The sequence below is a fragment of the Mauremys reevesii genome, linkage group 1 (assembly GCF_016161935.1).
Source record: "Mauremys reevesii isolate NIE-2019 linkage group 1, ASM1616193v1, whole genome shotgun sequence".
Classification (NCBI taxonomy): Eukaryota; Metazoa; Chordata; order Testudines; family Geoemydidae; genus Mauremys; species Mauremys reevesii.
The window spans coordinates 276150380-276168657 of NC_052623.1; the positions used below are offsets into that span (position 1 = coordinate 276150380).

At 45.6% G+C, this 18278-nt stretch overlaps 1 protein-coding gene across 6 annotated transcripts in view; it reads left to right on the forward strand.

The window, feature by feature from the left end:
- The window catches only part of ANKS1B (ankyrin repeat and sterile alpha motif domain containing 1B), a 753186-nt gene that overhangs the window by 478499 nt on the left and 256409 nt on the right, over positions 1 to 18278 (forward strand). For all 6 annotated transcript variants that reach the window (XM_039494857.1, XM_039494866.1, XM_039494872.1 and 3 more), the window contains one exon: positions 5680 to 5778. In XM_039494857.1, the coding sequence (XP_039350791.1) occupies positions 5680 to 5778 (99 nt within the window). The remainder of the gene's footprint in view (positions 1 to 5679; positions 5779 to 18278) is intronic.

Consider the following 18278-nt stretch of genomic DNA (forward strand, 5'->3'; position numbering starts at 1 on the left):
TGTCCACATGTTTGTTGATGCCCTCAAAGCATTCAAATAGACTGGTGAAGTGTGATTTCCCTTTACAAAAGCTATGTTGACTGTTCCCCAACATATCATTTTTATGTATGTATCTGATAATTTTGTTCTTTACTATAGTTTCAACCAATTGTCTGGTACTGAAGTTAGGTTTACCAGCCTGTAATTGCCAGGATCACCTCTGGAGCCTTTTTAAAAAAATAGGTATTGCATTAGCTATCTTCCAGCTATCTGGTACAGAGACTGTTTTAAGCAATAGGCTACATACCATAGTTAGTATTTCTGCAATTTCATAGTGGGCATATTGTTGTTTAAAAGGAATATTGAACCTGTTTAGTTTGTGTTTAAAGTGAATAAATACTGTCTACAAACCTAGAAATCTTTTGCTTAGTCTGGATCTTAGAGTATCTTTGAGCTGTTTAGTGCATTAAAGGTAGGCCATTACTGACAGAGATGGCGCTCTATTGCAACTCTACTGACCTAGTCAAAGTAAATTTATGTTTATAGAGCGTATATATATATATTATATCCACATATATCACCCCTGGAATAAAGGGACATATTTGGAATGGCTATATTAACCATGGGTGGAGAATGTCATAATTGATATATATGGGTCTGTGATGGGGTATATTCAGCCTTTGCAGCTCCCTATTGTGGGCCCACAGTCCTACTACACCGCACCCCAAAGAGGAAAAGAGCAGAGAGTGAGAATCCTCCAAGCTTGCCTAGAAAGGACTCTCCAGAGTGGCCATTTTTGAAACCAGAGAGACCTGGTCCTCCAAGGGATAGAGGGGCTAGCAACAGCCAGTCAGGACCCTGCTGCCCTGACCTTAGCAGTTCAGTTCCTGGCTATGATCAGAGAGGCAAGGAAGGGTATGCCTCTCTTACCAAAGGAACTTGAAGGATAGACAGAGTTTGTTTTCTCGCTGCATTTTGTGTAGCTGGGTTTGCAGGGAGAGGGAGGATCTAAGAACCTTAATGCTGAGATGAGGGTGAAACTAAAGGGGCTGGGTAGGAAAATGCCAGGAGAGTAGCCCCTCTGGACCTAGGCTGGTTGCTGGAGGCTCCATCATGGTTGGCACCTACCCTCCTATCATGGAGCAGCAGCCCAGAAATACCAAAGAGAAGAGGTTAGGCAGACCATACTAACAACCCGGTGGTATGTTTTCACTGTGGGAAGCTGGGGCACTTCAGTTGGTCATGTCATGGAGTATGATTTCCTTCATTGCACCACGACCCCCTTCTGACAACAAAAATTACTACATGACCCCAGGAGGCGGGACGGAAGCCTGAGCCTGCCTGAGCCCTGCTGCCCTAGGTGGGGGAGGGCCAAAACCCAAACCCAACTGCCTTGGGTGGGGGGCCCAAAGCCCAACGGCTTCAGCTGCAGGCAGGGGGCCTGTAACCTGAGCACTGCTGCCCAGGACTGAAGTCCTCAGACTTCGGCCCTAGGAGGTGGGGCTTGGGCTTCTGATTCAGGTCCCAGCAAATCTAAGGCAGCCCTGGTGACCCCAATAAAACAGGGTCTGGACCCACAGTTTGAGAACCACTGTACTACATCGTGCCCAAAGAAGCAGGAAGCTGAGAGGAAAAGAGCAGTGAAGGTGGGTCCTCCAAACTTTTCTAGAGAGGAGTCTCTAGATCAGCCATTTTGCAAACCACAGAGACCTGGTCCTCCAAGGGCTAGAGAGTCAGGACCACAAGAAGAGCAGGGGCAAACCTGAGGCTGGAAGTACTGGAGGAGTTCACAGTGAGGTTCCAGGCCAGAGTCAATACCAAGGGTCAGAGTCTGAGCCATATCCTGAAATCTGACTCAGGAGACAAAGTCCAAAACAAGCTGAGGTCAAAGCCAGGAGTCTGGAAGCAGGAATGGTTGTGGCAGCTACAGGAGATCTGCACTGTTGCCTGTACACTTCCTGGAATGCCCTTTGGGTTTAGATAGGGTGGGAAGCCAACCAAGAGCAATGAGGCTGCTGCCTGTCAGACCTCTTGAGACAGGACTTCCCATAGTCTATCTCCAAGCAGGTCAGGGGCAATGGAGCGTAAGCTGATTATAGCTGCCACTGAGTGGCAGAGTGGAGATGTTTGCTGCCTGGCAGCTATATAAGCCTGGGTTCTAGACCTGCTGAGCCTTTTATTGAGGGTCTAGCAACAACTAATTAGGGCCCCGCTGGCCTAAATGAAAGAAGCTGCCTGGCCTTAGCAGATCAGTTGCTGGCTGGGACCAGAGGAGCAAAGGAAATTGAAGGATAGCCAGAGTTTTTCTGGCTGCATTCTACATAGTTGGGTATTCAGGGAGAGACAGGACCTAAGAACCTTAACCCTGAGATAAGGGAACCTTAACCCTGAAGCTAATGAGGCCCAGGGAGGGAGCAGCAATGAATTGAATCAAGTAGTACATGGCTGATGTTTGTAGGGTCCCTGGGTTGAAACCTGGAGTGGTGGGTGGGTCCTCGTTCCCCTATTGGCCATAGGAAAAGTCTCAAGTGGGGACAGACCTTTGTTTGGGAGAACATAAGAACAGCCATACTGGGTCAGACCAATGGTCCATCTAGCCCAGTATCCTGTCTTCTGACAGTGGCAAATGCCAGGTAATTCAGAGGGAATGAACAGATCAAGTGATCCATCCACTGTTGCCCATTCCTAGCTTCTGGCAAACAGGGACACTTCAAAGTATGACTTTGCATCCCTGTCGATCCTAGCTAAAATTGTACAGGCTAAAATTCAGCCCGAACAAATGGCTGAATTTTAAGGGCCCAGAGCCAGGGCTGATGACACTAGCAAGGGCAGAAAGACTGTTTATTTATTGGACTCTTTAATACGCTGGGAAGGTGTTCATTCAGACTTTGTGACTTGCTCGAGGGCCCGGCCATTAAAGACCCACCAAAGCCAGTTGGTAGCCTACAGGGGGCATCAGAGGGAGAAAAGGACTACGAGCATTAAAGAGGTGAGTGCCCTGTTACAAGGTCATCCCAAATGAATGCCAGTAAAATCTTTATACTACACTATTGTGCCATTTGTTTATTACTTATTTACAGAAACTATTTTAGAAATTGAAGGGGGGTTTAATATGATTTTTCATACCTCTCCATTTGAAAAGCCAGATTGTCTTTGTCATGAGTCCAACTGCTGTGTAAAAATGGCACTGTCTTACTCAGCAAACCTTCCTGTGTATTCAGAGTTCTATCTGCTTACTTCCGTGGAAACAAGTAAGATCTTACTACTAACAGGTATGCAGAACCAAAAGACCTCTGGGAGAGTGAACTGCATTCTTTCCTGGCCTATGCATCATTAATAGCTGAGGCTAGACAGATTTACACTGGAATAACAGTGAAGCTAATTAACTATTGGAACATTTTACCAAGGGTTGTGGTGGATTCTCCATCACTGACAATATTTAAATCAGGATTGGATGCTTTTCTAAAAGTTGTGTTTCAGGAATTTTTGGGAGAAAGTTCGATGGCCTGTGTTACACTAGATAATCACAATAGTCCCTTCTGGTATTGGAATCTCTGTACAGAATTGCTGTCCAGAATTCTTATGCAAGACCTCCCCTTTGTGTTCAAATTCTGATCTGTTATACCTGGGTAATTCCACTGAAGACAATAGGGTTGCACAGGTGTAATTAAGGCATAATTTGAGGCTAGACATGGAACTGCCAAAAATCAGCATTTAAAACCTGATTAGACAGAAAAGCAACCTCATAGGAAAGGCTGTTCTCATAAGATTTCCAGCCCAGGTGCAGATTTAAAATGAATATCCCAGCCTTATGAGATTCATCCATCACTAATAATGCATATTCAGTGTGTTCACAGAAATGCTACAGTAAGTCGTGAGTAAGTAATGTGTTTGCTTTATTGACGTGTTAGCAGCTTTGCTTGAAACAAGTACTTCCTTCCAACACTGATTCACATGCAAAAAGTGTTTATTGAAGGAAAACGCAGCATAAGATAAAAAATATTTGATAACTACTTTAATTGCAGGGAACTGTAAATAACTAATTTTACAAGTCTTACAATGCCTTAAATGTAATTTTAAAAGACTAATTATCAAACAGGAAATTGCTATCTTGATAGTTTGATGCAGATTAGGCCTGAAGAAAAAAGTGCACTGTTTGAAAGTTTATTGTAAGATGAGTTTTATATTTTTAAACTTTGGATGGTTTATTTAGCAGTGTTTTATCTTAACTGTTAAATTAGCTGAAGAAATATTTTTAAAAGAAGAGTAGAATTTAACTTACAAAAGCTTTAAAGCATGCTGGACCTTAGCTGGTGTAGATCACCATAGTTCTATTAAAGTCAATCACAAGGAAATACGTTCAAGGGAATGAGGTCACATTAATGTAGAACTGGACTAAGAGGGATCTGAATCTGGCCCACTACAAGCAGTCTCTACAGATCTTTCCTACTTCAATTCAAAGCTGAAAGAATTTGCTAAGGACTATAGAACAGACATAAGAAACCTACAGCATCAAAGCCTTTGGTGTTTTCATTGAAGGTGGAGCAAATAACAATACCAATAGTTAAGATTGATTGCATATGTCTCTTCCAGTGTAGGTGTGTGCACGCCTTGTGCACAGTTGTCGGATAACTTTTTCCAAGCAGTACCCATTGGGGCAACTTGAGCACCCTCTGTTGCCACACACCTCTGCATGCTTGTACACCTCTACCTGTCCTCAGGAGCCAAATATAATGCTGTCCTCGGGAGCCAAAAAATCGTACCACATTATAGGTGAAACCACGTTATATCAAATTTGCTTTGATCCACCGGAGTGCACAGCCCCACCCCCCTGGAGCACTGCTTTACCGCATTATATCCGAATTCGTGTTATATCGGGTCACGTTATATTGGGGTAAAGGTGTATAAGGACAGAACCGCCCTGACACCCCTTAGTTCCTTCTTACAGTCAGTGATGGTTGTTGGAGCATTTCCAGTCCTCTATCGCAAGTTTATTTCCCTCACACTTGTATATAGTCTTTTTGTCATTTAGTAGTTACTTAGATATAGAGTATAGTCAGTGTTAGTGATGGGTTTCAGTTTTTAGGTCCTTTTTGCACCAAATTTTATTCTTGGTTCCACCTTTTGCTCTTTATAAGAAATTGCTTGACTTCCCTCAGATGGAGCTCATTCTGTGATCAGGGTTTGCTTTGCCCCAGTCTCTCCAACCCAAGGGCAAGCCATTTTACTAACCAGGCATTTTACTAACAAGGCATTTTACTAACACATTACTAAATAATTCTATCTAACTGCATCCACTGTGTTGATCTTATTGTATGTGACATTTTTTCTAACTTGAGGAAGAAAGGGTAAGGGGGAGGGGGAAAGAAACAGATGAGGCACTGTATGCATATACAGTAGTTACATTTTATGATTACGTCCCTATCCTCAATCAAATGACAGAGGGTAGAGGAGAAAAATTCACTTATGGGATTTGTTTTTAGTGGGAACTGCAGTTTCTCCATTGGCAGCACTGTCAGCACACTAGTAATTGTCCAGGAGTTCAAGGTCCTTTCACATTTTGTAGACCTGGAAATCAATGCAATCATCAGTAATTTATTATTCTTGTCATACTGTATGTTAAATAAAGTTATTCTCTTTTAAACACAGTTTAAAGGTTTGTTTCAGGATCGTTTCAGATTTGAATATCTCCTTTTTCAGGGAAGCAATGTAATGGAGGATCAGGATCTGTTGGAAATAGGAATACTTAACTCTGGACACCGGCAAAGAATTCTACAGGCAATCCAGCTCCTTCCAAAGGTACAGTTGCTTTTATTATCTGGATTCCAGTAGTATCACCAAGAGCTTTTAATTCTTAAACACTTTATACCATTCTTAAATAGAAATGTGGACATCGTGAGCCTAATTCTCCACTGCCTTATGCTTTTCCTAGTCAATTACACCATGCAAAGTGGGTGTAAAATGCTACCATTCTGGTTTGGTAGTGATTTACGCCCACTTTGCACAGACGTAAATGACTACACAAGTGCAAAGCAGAGGACAATCGGGTCCCATATTCATGATGCTAATTATTTTAGAAATGATTATAGAAATGTTTGTTTTTTCAATATGTTAGCGCATAAAGCCAAAAACAAATTAAGTGGGGCTAAGGATGTATTTTAGGACAGCTTTTGCCTATAGATTCTTGCGTCACCTCTGTAAATAAATTTCTCTCTAAATCCCAGACCAATTTTTCTTAATATAGAGGTAAGATTGGAAATCCAATTAAGTAACCCTAGAAACTCAAGATATTCCATTATGGATGCAATACACATCTTTAGTATGTGGCTTGGAGACTATCAGTAGTTGCTATATTTTATTTGTTTGTCCTGCTGAGTATGTGAATTCTGCTCTTCAGGTGTGCGATCCTGTAACTTGTACCCATTTTTCCAATGGACTTACGGTGTAGGATGGTGTTCATTGCAGACTGAGATTGTGTCAGGCATGTTAAGAGACTATGCTTGTATCTTTGGGATTTAAACTACATGCTAGATAGAACACCAAAATTGCCAGTGGGTAGTTCACAGCTGATTGCTAATACCTGCTTTTTGCTAGCTTTGCCTTGTGCCGCTTTGCCTTGTAAGAGAAGATGCACTGGGCATATTGTGACCCTGCAGGTTGTCATATGATTTGGGAAGCCACCTAAAGGAATGATGTCAGGCAGAAGCTGGAGTTGTATTCTGCCTGAGGCCAAGCAGGCTGCCAAGCAGGGCCCACATGCATATTGGCTCTATAGAAGATAGAGCAGGAACAAAACCAAGTGTAAAGTGCATGAGTGCACTGGAGTTTGTGGACAGCATGTATAGAATGATCAAGGTAAAGATGGAGCTCTGTATCCAGTCTTTGACCCCTACGGGGAATGTGTGCAGAGCAAATAAAAGATGTTTGCCGTCTGTACAATGAAGATGAATTAGGTGAAATAGGCTTTCTGGTGCATGGATGGATAAGGAGGGGTATAGTCTTGGGGCAACTTGTGAAGATAAGATGATCTGGCCTGTATTGAGAAGATGGACTGGAAGAGTGAGCTTCTGGTGCATCCTTGTATATAGATGGTCACAGTCTGTATGTAGTGCAGGAAGCATGGTTAAAGATAACGATATATATTCCATGGACTGTATTGGGAATATAGATGGAGGTAAGGAAGACTAGGAAATAGATTATTTTGGTTTATAGGCAGAGGGTATGTGAGGTGCTGAATTAAGTTTGGTGTTTAAATTTTAACTGTGAATTTCTTGAGTTTCTGGCTTTTTTTTAGCTATAACATTATTTTAACTTCATTTTTTACTTTTATTGTTAGCTCTCTACATTTAAATATTTTGTCTGTATGTTTCCTTTTTTTTTTAGGGGAGGACATTCTTTTTCTTCATCTAACTCAAAAAACCTAACAGGATTTTGTAATATTATATGTTAGTGAGATCTGCACTTAATAAATGGTACTCATGAAGATTACAAGCTCTCAAGGCTAGACTTGAAACAGTATACAAGAAATGCCAAAATTAATTCCCACTATCCTGGTTATTTTTATTATTCAGCCCTAGACGTGTGTGAAGTTCCTATGCTAAATTCCATCATCTGTTCCATATTTGCTAAACAAATTTGACAAAAAATCCACAACTTGCACAAATACAAAAAATGATAAACGTCCATTTCTAATTGTGCTTGCTGTATGTGGAGCTAGAGATTCAAAGATTCTGCCACACATACTCCCATTGAGTAGTTACCTTACCTTAGAAGTAGGGATTCCCTGAAGCATGAGGTACTTCTCAATATGAGTATGGATGGCAGAGTCAAGCTCTAAAGGAACCCTCGAAACCAGCTGTTTCTGAGAACAAATGAGTCATGCAATTTCCTGGTAGAATCCACATTCTGTAAATCTGAGATAGTTAAATGCCTTTGAATGACTGGAATCAGTGCTGTATAACAGTCAGAGGTGTTTAGAGGTTGCCAGCTGAGGCAAAAAATAGTCCAAAAAGATCATGTTCTTAATGCATCTTTAATGCAGAAATATTATACCAAAACGAAGGAGGATGGAAGCAAAAGCTGTGCATCACAACTCTTTATTTAAATGACTTGGCAACACAAGAGAGCTATACAGAAACAGTACGTCATTTTCTATTCAAAACCCAGGTTTTTTTAAGACAGAGCTGCCAAGGAAGCTATATGACCCATAAATCAGTATTATAACAACTCTTATCTAATAGAGCTCATCCTGGTTATATTCTCAATAGCACACTGCAAATTTTGAAAATCCTTTCACGTCCTGCAGGGAAACGTACAGTGCGAGTATATTTGTTAATCTGTTGATTTTCATATTTTCAAGATAAGTATATACATTTTTTAAGTGTTTTAAGATACCCAACCATGTAAGAACAGTAGGACAATGGAACAGACTGCCTAGAAGGCTGAGGAAGCTCCTTCACTGGAGGTTTTCAAAAGGAGGCTGGATAGCCACCTCTCTTGGATAGTTTAGACCCAACAAATCCTGCATCTTGGCAGGGGTTTAGCCTAGATGACCCTTGCAGTCTCTTCTAACCCTATGGTTCTATGAGTGATGATAGATAAAAAGCTTTTAATTTAATTGGCTTTTAAAACTTCCCTACTTCCATTCACAATTCTTTTAAAACTTCAAGGGGTTCTTGTGGGGCTTTTTTGTATTTCTCCTCTTGTGATTGTCTATAACTAGAACACCGAAGGAAGGGGAAGTGTTTTTTGAGAAACTCTTATGTCTTGACATTACTTCAGACCCAACTTTTTGCATCAGAAACTACTGGATAAGCTTAGAGAGTAAAATAACAAGTGACAAATCTAATGTTAGACTTTGAAAATGTTGATTTTTTTAAAAGCTTTCCTTTACCTGATCCAACCTTCATTTTTGTGGAAATAGGATTGGAAATGCAGCAGAGAGCCAGTAGTGCAAAATGAAAACAGTCCTTTGATGCTTAGATGCTGGTTGCCTGCTGAGTAATGAAACTTTTGCATTTCTGACACCAGTGAAAGATTTAGGAACTTACCTGCTGAAGTTTATAATATTTTAAAAAAGAATTACTTTTTTTAAAATAGACAAATTTCATTCTGTATTTCCCTATACTGTATTTATACCAGTATAACAAAGAGGATTTAAACTAGAATCTTAAAAATATGTTACTATTTTTTCCCTTAGTAATGATTTATCTGAGGAGAAATTGGTTGAAAGACCAGAGTATAGTATGGATATAACAGATAAACATAGTTGGAATCATCCAATCAGATTACTGCTTTCATAATGCCATTTTTTATTATAGTGTTGGGTTGGAGATACTGGACCAAATTCTGGTCACTCACTGATGTAGGTGTGGAGTAACTACACTGAAGTTAATAGAAAGAACAGGAGTAGAGGCATGCTGGCACATGATGGCATATATCACGTTGGTAGATGTGCAGGTGAACGAGCCCCTGATGGCGTGGCTGATGTGGTTAGGTCCTATGATGGTGTCACTTGAATAGATATGTGGACAAAGCTGGCATCGGGCTTTGTTGCAAGGATAGGTTCCTGGGTTAGTGTTTCTGTTGTATGGTGTGCGGTTGCTGGTGAGTATTTGCTTCATGTTGGGAGGCTGTCTGTAAGCGAGGACTGGCCTCTCTCCCAAGATCTGTGAGAGTGAGGGATCATCTTTCAGGATAGGTTGTAGATCTTTGATGATGCGCTGGAGAGGTTTTAGTTGGGGGCTGAAGGTGACGGCTAGTGGCGTTCTGTTATTTTCTTTGTTGGGCCTCTCCTGTAGTAGGTGGCTTCTGGGTACTCTTCTGGCTCTGTCAATCTGTTTTTTCACTTCAGCAGGTGGGTATTGTAGTTTTAAGAATGCTTGATAAGATCTTGTAGGTGTTTATCTCTGTCTGAGGGATTGGAGCAAATGCGGTTGTATCTTAGAGCTTGGCTGTAGACAGTGGATCGTGAGGTGTGTCGTGGATGGAAGCTGGAGGCATGTAGGTAAGTATAGCGGTCAGTGGGTTTCCGGTATAGGGTGGTGTTTATGTGACCATCGCTTATTAGCACAGTAGTGTCTAGGAAATGAACCGCTTGTGTGGATTGGTCTAGGCTGAGGTTGATGGTGGGATGGAAATTGTTAAAATCATGGTGGAATTCCTCGAGGGCTTCTTTTCCATGGGCCAGATGATGAAGATGTCATCAATGTAGTGCAAGTAGAGTAGGGGCGTTAGGGGATGAGAGCTAAGGAAGCGTTGTTCTAAGTCAGCCATAAAGGTGTTGGCATACTCTGGGGCCATGTGGGTACCCATAGCAGTGCCACTGACTTGAAGGTATATATTGTCCCCAAATGTGAAATAGTTGTGGGTGAGGACAAAGTCACAAAGTTCAGTCACCAGGTTAGCTGTGATATTATTAGGGATACCGTTCCTGACAGCTTGTAGTCCATCTTTGTGTGGAATGTTGGTGTAGAGAGCTTCTACATCCATAGTGGCCAGGATGGTGTTTTCTGGAAGATCACCGATGGATTGTAGTTTCCTCAGGAAGTCAGTCATTCACCTGCACATCTACCAATGTGATATATGCCATCATGTGCCAGCAATGCCCCTCTGCCATGTACATTGGCCAAACCAGACAGTCTCTACGCAAAAGAATAAATGGACACAAATCTGACATCAGGAATCATAACATTCAAAAACCAGTGGGAGAACACTTCAACCTCTCTAACCACTCAGTGACAGCTTTGAAGGTAGCAATTTTGCAACAAAAAAACTTTGAAAACAGACTCCAAAGAGAGACTGCTGAACTCAAATTAATATGCAAATTAGATACAATTAACTTAGGTTTAAACCGAGACTGGGAATGGTTGGGTCATTACACTAATTAAATCTATTTCCACATGTTAAGTTCTCCTCACATCTTCTATGGGTCATCTCAATTATCACCTCAAAGGTTTTTTTTTCTCCTGCTGATGATAGCTCATCTCAATTGATTGGCCTCTTACAGTTGGCATGGCTACTTCCACCTTTTCATGTTCTCTGTATGTATAAATATCTTCTTTCTATGTGTTCCATTCTATGCATTCGAAGAAGTGAGCTGTAGCCCACGAAATCTTATGCTGAAATAAATTTGTTAGTCTCTAAGGTGCCACAAGTACTCCTGTTCTTTTTGCAGATACAGACTAACACGGCTGCTACTCTGAAGCCTGAAGTTAATAGAGTTACTCAAGATTTATGAGAGTCTAAATGAGAGCAGCATATGGCTTATTACTATTAGTTTAGGGTGAGAAGGGATTTCTGTACAATTATAACTTGTGAAATTATTGCTTTACAATTGAAATGTATCATATCTGGTCCTAGCTTGAGGTCAAATTTCTTAACAGAGTTTGACAAAATCTGGGTCATTTGTTTCTGAGAGAAGGGAAATATATTAAATATATTAAATAAAGGGCACAAAGAATTAAAGGTGTTAACATAGCCCAGTCACTGTCCAACATTAAATAGTTTTAAACAAGTTTGGGGCTTGGTATACAGAGACCTTAGCCTGCTTACCGTGATGGCAAATGCACCATTAAATATTCTTTTAAAGTTTTATTAAAGATACAGAAAAGAAAGAAGAACAGTTAAAGCATTTGAAATGTAAAGTATTAAATAGTTTTTATTTTAACAACATCCCTTGTTCCCTTTCCCTGAAGAGTTTTCAGAAAGAAAGGCTCCTTGTTCAACAGTTTCTTAGATGGTATTAAAGATGGTAACTGCTATCCTTTCTGGAGAAAGGAGAAATTAGTTGAGATGGGCTGGAGCTGTGGATGATGATGTTACAGACCAGTCCTGTTTCCTATAAAGACAAAACAAGACAGACACACACAAAAGGGGATAGAAAAGAATAGCAAAGATAGAAAATGCAGCTTCTGTCTCTGGTGTTGCAGCCTCACTGCTGGAAAAACACAGGCCCAGCACATAGTCTTATCACTGATCAGCCACTCTGGCAAACTTGTACCAGCTGTTTTAGGGCATTGTTTTTAGTTGTCTCTTTAGTCACAAGCTTACAGCAATGTTGCCAGCTAAGCCAGACTCTTATTACACAGAAGGCAAAAGAAGAGAGATAGGAAAGAAAAGAAATAAGGTGGGGAAGGGAAAGGACATGGGAGGGAGGAGGGGAGAAGTGGGAGATGAAGTCCCATCCCAGGTAACATTTGGGATTTAACCAGTGCCAGTGGAGGTGGCGGTGTCATTTGAGTCCTTCTTTTTGGCCCAGTCTGGTCAAGACATTTCTTTGGATTAGGATGAAGAAGGTCCCTGAAAATAGTGGAAGTGGCAACCCTGATGATAAAGCTTGCTGCAGTGGTTATTGGCAGACAGTTGCTTCTTCTGTTAATCTTTCCCAAAAGTCTTTTCTTTTTAAGAACCCCAAAAGGAAGTGTTAGGCAGAAGAGTCTGTCCTCTTAGTATTTTGTCCACCAATAGGCCTAATTTCTGACATAAAGACTTTGGTCCATTGATTTCTGGTGGCATTAGTCACGGGATGGGTCCAAGACCAATGGGCCACCCTCCTGGCCCCATATCTGACCAGGACCGCCCAAACCATGTACTGAGGGCTATCAATGGAGGAGGCATGGGACTACACCCGAGTAAAGGCAGCAATACTCGATGCCTTGGATGTCAGCCCGGAAACCTTACAGCAGCAGTTCCGGAATCTGACATACCCTACGGGCGCCCGACCCCAGTTGGTGGCACAGGAGCTGAGGGAGGCATGCAAGCAGTGGCTACAGCCTGAGAGGCAAACCCCAGTTGAGCTCACTGAGCAAGTTATTCTGGAACAATTCATCCGCATCCTCCCGCCGTGAGGAAGGGCCTGGGTCCTCCGCCATCAGCCTGCGATGCTGGCTGCTGCCATCACTCTGGTGGAGGATTTCCTCGTGGCTGAAGCCCCGGGGAGACCGGCTATTCGAGCCCACCCACCAGGGCCCGAGTACCCTAACCTAAAGAAGAAGGGGAGCACTCAGACTGAACTGCAGAACCCTTAATGGAGCCAGAAGCCCCAGTATAGATGTCCCAAGGTGTCAGTCCAACAAGTCCCAGCGCCCTCTGAGCCCAGGGATCGGGGGACCAATCAAAGCCCCCCCAAGGAGCCCAGTGGGAGCGTCCGGCCTGAGCGTCCAAAGATCGGACCATGTTTCTCCTACGGGAAATACAGACGCTTGCAATGTGACTGCACTGAGATGGACTGCAGCTTCGGTCATGTTTCTGTGGGAGAAACCCGTGCCCAATGGCCACAGGCCACCAAGATTACAGTGCCAGTAGTTGTCAGAGACTGCCCAACCCTGGCCCTGATTGAGTCAGGCTGAGGCCAGACACTAACCCGCCAAAGCTTAGGACTCCTGGCTGATCCACACCTAGGGATGATCCGACTGCAATGCATCCATGGTGATGTATGGCCCTACCTCAGTGCCCAAGGCTGGCTAACCATGGATGGAGTCACGCGGCTGATGATGGTTAGCTGGCTCCTCGACTAGCCTACCTGGTGATTCTGGGCTGTGATTGGCCCGAGTTCCCAGAGGTCCTTCGCTCAAATGCCGAGAAAGGCCCTGAGGTCACCCCAGCACTGGAAGGGGGCTGCCCCGAGACCCGCTCCAAGGAGGGGGAGGAACCAGACCCCAACGACAGGGAGGAGAGTCTGAGGACCCTCCACTGGGGCCTGCTGTCAAACCCATGCTTAGCACCAACTTTTTCCAGGACCGAAGGGAGGACCTCACCCTCAGTCAAGTGTATGAGCGGCTAACAGACGTCAATGGGACCTTGATCAGTCTGTACCAGGCAAAGCTGTGACCCCATTTCGAGTTGCACCACAGTCGTGTCTATCAGGTGGAATAAGACCCCTGCACCAGAGAGCTCCAGACCCAACTGCTCAGACCTCGATGTCACCAGCAAGCTGTAATGAAACTCACTCACGACATCCTAGCTGCAGGGCACTTGGGCTGTGAAAAGACCCTCGCCCGAATTCTTATGCGGTTCTTCTGGCCCAGTGTGCACCAGGAGGTAAGGAACTATTGCAGTTCCTGTCCAGAATGTCAGCTAGCTGCTCCCCCACAGACACCCATGGCCCAGTTGATCCACCTGCCCATTATAGCAACGCCATTCGAGTGAGTGGCCATGGACTTGGTGGGCCATCTTCCGAAAAGCATTGCTGGATTTCAGTACATGCTGGTCATTGTGGACTATGCCACCCATTTCCCCGAAGCAGTACCTCTATGGAGCATCACCGCCCGAACCATCGCTAAAAACTCGTGAAGGTCTTCGCCTGCATGGGCTTGCACTGGGAAATCCTCACTGACCAGAGCAGCAACTTCACCTCCCAGCAGCTGCGGCAGGTGTGCGAGCTCCTGAGGATTAAGCAGCTAGGCACATCCATTTACCACCCACAAACCGACGGCTTGGTTGAACAGTTTAACTGCACCCTGAAGGACATGCTGCACAAGTTTCCCCCAGAAGACCTACGCCGGTGGGATCAGCTACTCCCACCCTTGCTTCTGGCAGTCTGTGAGGTGCCCCAATCCTCCATGAAATTTTCTCCCTTTGAGCTATTGAATGGACGTCGCCCACGGGGGCTGCTGGACCTCATGTGCGAGACCTGGGAGCAAGCCCTGTCACCAACCCAGGGCCTCCTGAAGTATGCCCTCCAGCTCCAGGAATGCCTTGCTCAGGCAGGAGCCCTAGCTCAGAAAACTTGAAGGCCGCGCAGGAAACTCAGGCCCAAGCCTGTAACCGGGACACACAGATCCACGGCTTCAAACCCAGCGATCGGGTCCTGCTCCTCCTGCCCTCAAGCGAGCCAAAGCTACTGGCCCATTGGCAAGGACCCTATGAGGTGGTCCGAAAGGTCAGGCACGTCACCTTTGAGATTGACCAGCCCGACTGGCGCAAGAAAACTCAATGATACCATGGCAACCTTCTGAAGCCCTGGCGGGAGCAGGAGGACCTATTAATTAACCCTTACCCACCGGAGCCAGAGCTGGACCCCTGTGTACCCCTGACAGAGGACCCTGCAGGACCCCAGCTCAGAGAGACACTTACCGAGGGGCAATGTAAGCAGACCCAGTGCCTCCTGCAGGTGTTCCCGTGAACCTTCACAGTCCAGCTGGGCACAGCCCAGTAGTGCTGGTACTCAAGCCCGATGGAACACAGCACTTCTGTATCAACTTCCGACGCATAAACACCATTTCAAAATTCAATGCATATCCAATGCCCTGTGTAGATGAACTTCTGAGCTGTCTAGAGGAGGCCCGCTTCCTCATCACACTTGATCTGAGCAAAGGGTACTGGCAGATCTCCCTCGACCCTGCCTCCAGAGAAAAGACTGCATTTGCCACCCCAATGGGCCTGTATCAATTTACTCAGATGGCCTTCGGCCTCCATGGGGCACTGGCAACATTTCAACAGCTGATGGACCACATCCTCCAACCCCACCGAGACTATGCTGCAGCATACCTGAATGATGTGGTTGTTTACAGCTGCCATTGGGAGGACCATCTAGGGCGGGTAGCTGCGGTCCTGAGGTCCCTGCGGGCAGCTGGGTTAATGGCCAATCCAAATAAATGCTGTATAGGATGGCAAGAGACCACATATCTCGGGCACGCCATAGGGAAAGGAGAAGTGAAGCCCCTCATGGGAAAGGTTCAGGCCCTGGCAGCCTGCCTGCCACCTGCCACAAAGCACCAAGTGCCCCAGTTCCTGGGACTTGCCGGCTACTATCGGCACTTTATTCCCCAATTCGTGTCCATCGCAACCCCCTTGACCAGGCTTTTGACCAAGGACAGCCCCAGGCATGTGGTTGGACCCCGGAGTGCGAAGACGCCTTTCAGACACTCAAAGAGAGTCTCTGCCATGAACCTGTTCTTTATAGCCCAGACTTCGACCAGGAGTTCATCCTCCAGACAGACGCCTCAGAGGTAGGACTTGAGGCCGTCCTGTCCCAGGGGATCGACGGAGAACACACCCGGTCTTGCATATTAGTCGGAAGTTGTTTCCATGAGAGAAGAACTATCCGGTTGTAGAGAAGGAGACCTTTGCAGTGAAATGGGCTTGTGACGCCCTGCATTATTACCTCCTTGGAGGCCCGTTCACGTTGGTCACTGACCACGCCTCACTCCAGTGGCTGGCCAAAATGAAAAATAATAATGCTTTTACTGTTCGCCATAAGGTGGGTAAGAACCATGCGAATGGGGACTTTCTGTCCTGCCTGGGATGTATGGAAGAGTCTGTCCCCAGCGAGCAGGAGCCAGACTTGGAGGGCAGTGGGGCTGTAACAAGGCAATGTGGTCCCCTGCCACCCCGGAGAGGAACAAGCCCCTCCGAACACCAGAGTAGGCGGGGCCAGAGAGCTCTGAGTCCGCCTCCCAGAGGGTCAGGTGCAGGAGAGGAAGTAGAAAAGCATGGGGCAGAGCTCACTTGGGACGCAGCTGCTGGAGAGGCCAGATGCCTCCGGCCTAGCTCCTGGCTGGGAGACCCCGGCAACAGCGGCAGACCCGAAGACTGGCCCGCCCAACCAACACCTGACGCTGACCAGAGCCCGGAGGAGCTGCCAAGCCTGCCCCTCACCAGTTACCCAGAGGAGCTGCCAAGCCGACCCCAGGATGTTTGACCCCCCGAGGATACCATCCTGACCCAGGTACCTCTAGAGGGGGAGTTAGGAAGTAGCCCGGGGGCAGCCAACCCTAGTCTGGCTGCAGCATTGCCAGTGCCAATGTCAGTGTGTTGCGGCCAGGATCCCCACTGACTCAGCAGAGGTCCTTCTGCCACTGGTAGGTCCCCGGGCTGGGACGCAGTGGAGTGGAGGGGCCTGCATCCCCCCTGCCACCCAACTTGTGGGTGGCAGTCTCCCCCTCTCCCCAGCCCTTCAGAGCCAAGAGTCTGGGCTTGTTGTTAACCTGGCTGAGCTCAGCCCCTGCCTGAGCGCTTGAGCCACTGACTCCTTGCTGCCCCGCCCTGACTCCGGGCCTGGGCCTGTTACTTATAAACTGCTGCTCAGCCCCTGCCTAAGGGCCAGAGCCATAGACTAATTGCCGCCCCGCCCTGACCCAGGGACTGGGCTTGGTAATTGTAGAACTGTTGCTCAGCCCTGCCTGAATGCCTGAGCCACCGCCCACTGCCACTCACCACCCATGATTGGGCACGAATAACTGTTTTGTGGCATCTCCCTGGTCACCCCTGTGAGAGACTCCTGCAACCAGACAGATTCCACGCCAGCAACCATGAGGACATAACAAGGTGGTGTGGTCCCCCACCGACCCAGAGAGGGACAAGTGTGGCTAAGTCCCTCTACAGTCCCCAACAAAGGCATGGACTTTTTATTCTCCCACCCAGAACCAAATTCATGGGTGGTGGATGCCGTAAATCAGACAGGTAAACAGCCCCAATTTAAGAACACACCTCAAGACAAAGACACCAAGAGATTAGATCTTTTTGGCCAAAAAGCATACTCGTCAGTGACACTCCAATTCTGCATGGCGAACTATACCACCCTATTGGCGAAGTATGACCATGACAACTACCAAAAACTCAACGAGTTCCTACCAAATATTCCAGAGGAAAAGAAGGAGCAGTTCCAACCCATCGTGATGGAGGAACAACTAGTAGCCCGAACTGCACTACAAGCTTCCCTTGATACAGCAGACACAGCAGCCCGTACAATAGCTACTGCCATAGTCATGAGGAGAGCCTCCTGGCTGCAAGCCTCAGGAGTCCCACAGGAACTGCAAACCAAAGTAGAGGAACTCACGTTTGATGGGGAGAAATTATTTTAATCAAAAACAGATGATGTCCTGCACTCAATGAAGGACTCCTGTGCCACACTCCATACTTGGGTTATATATACATCCCCAAATAGACGCAGATGATTCAAACAGTATAACAGGAACCGTGACAACCCGAACCAATAATTGGTCGAGGGTCAACCTCCCACAACTTCCAGAGCAAATTACATCGAATACCCAAACTTTGGGCCACCGACTTCAACCATTTTACCTAGCGTGGGCATCCATCACCACAGACAATTGGCTGCTGGAAATAATATCAGAATATACCATCCCTTTTAACCTCCATCCCCCCTACCAACCCGCCTTCCCCATCCCTCTTCAGGGATCCTTCTCACGAGCATCTTCTGAGACAAAAAGTAAACAGTCTTGTACAGCTAGGTGCCATAGAACAGGTTCCAGCAGAGCACAGAGGGAAAGGATTCTACTCCCCCCACTACTTTCTAACACAAAAGATAAACAGAGGATGGAGACCTATCTTAGAGC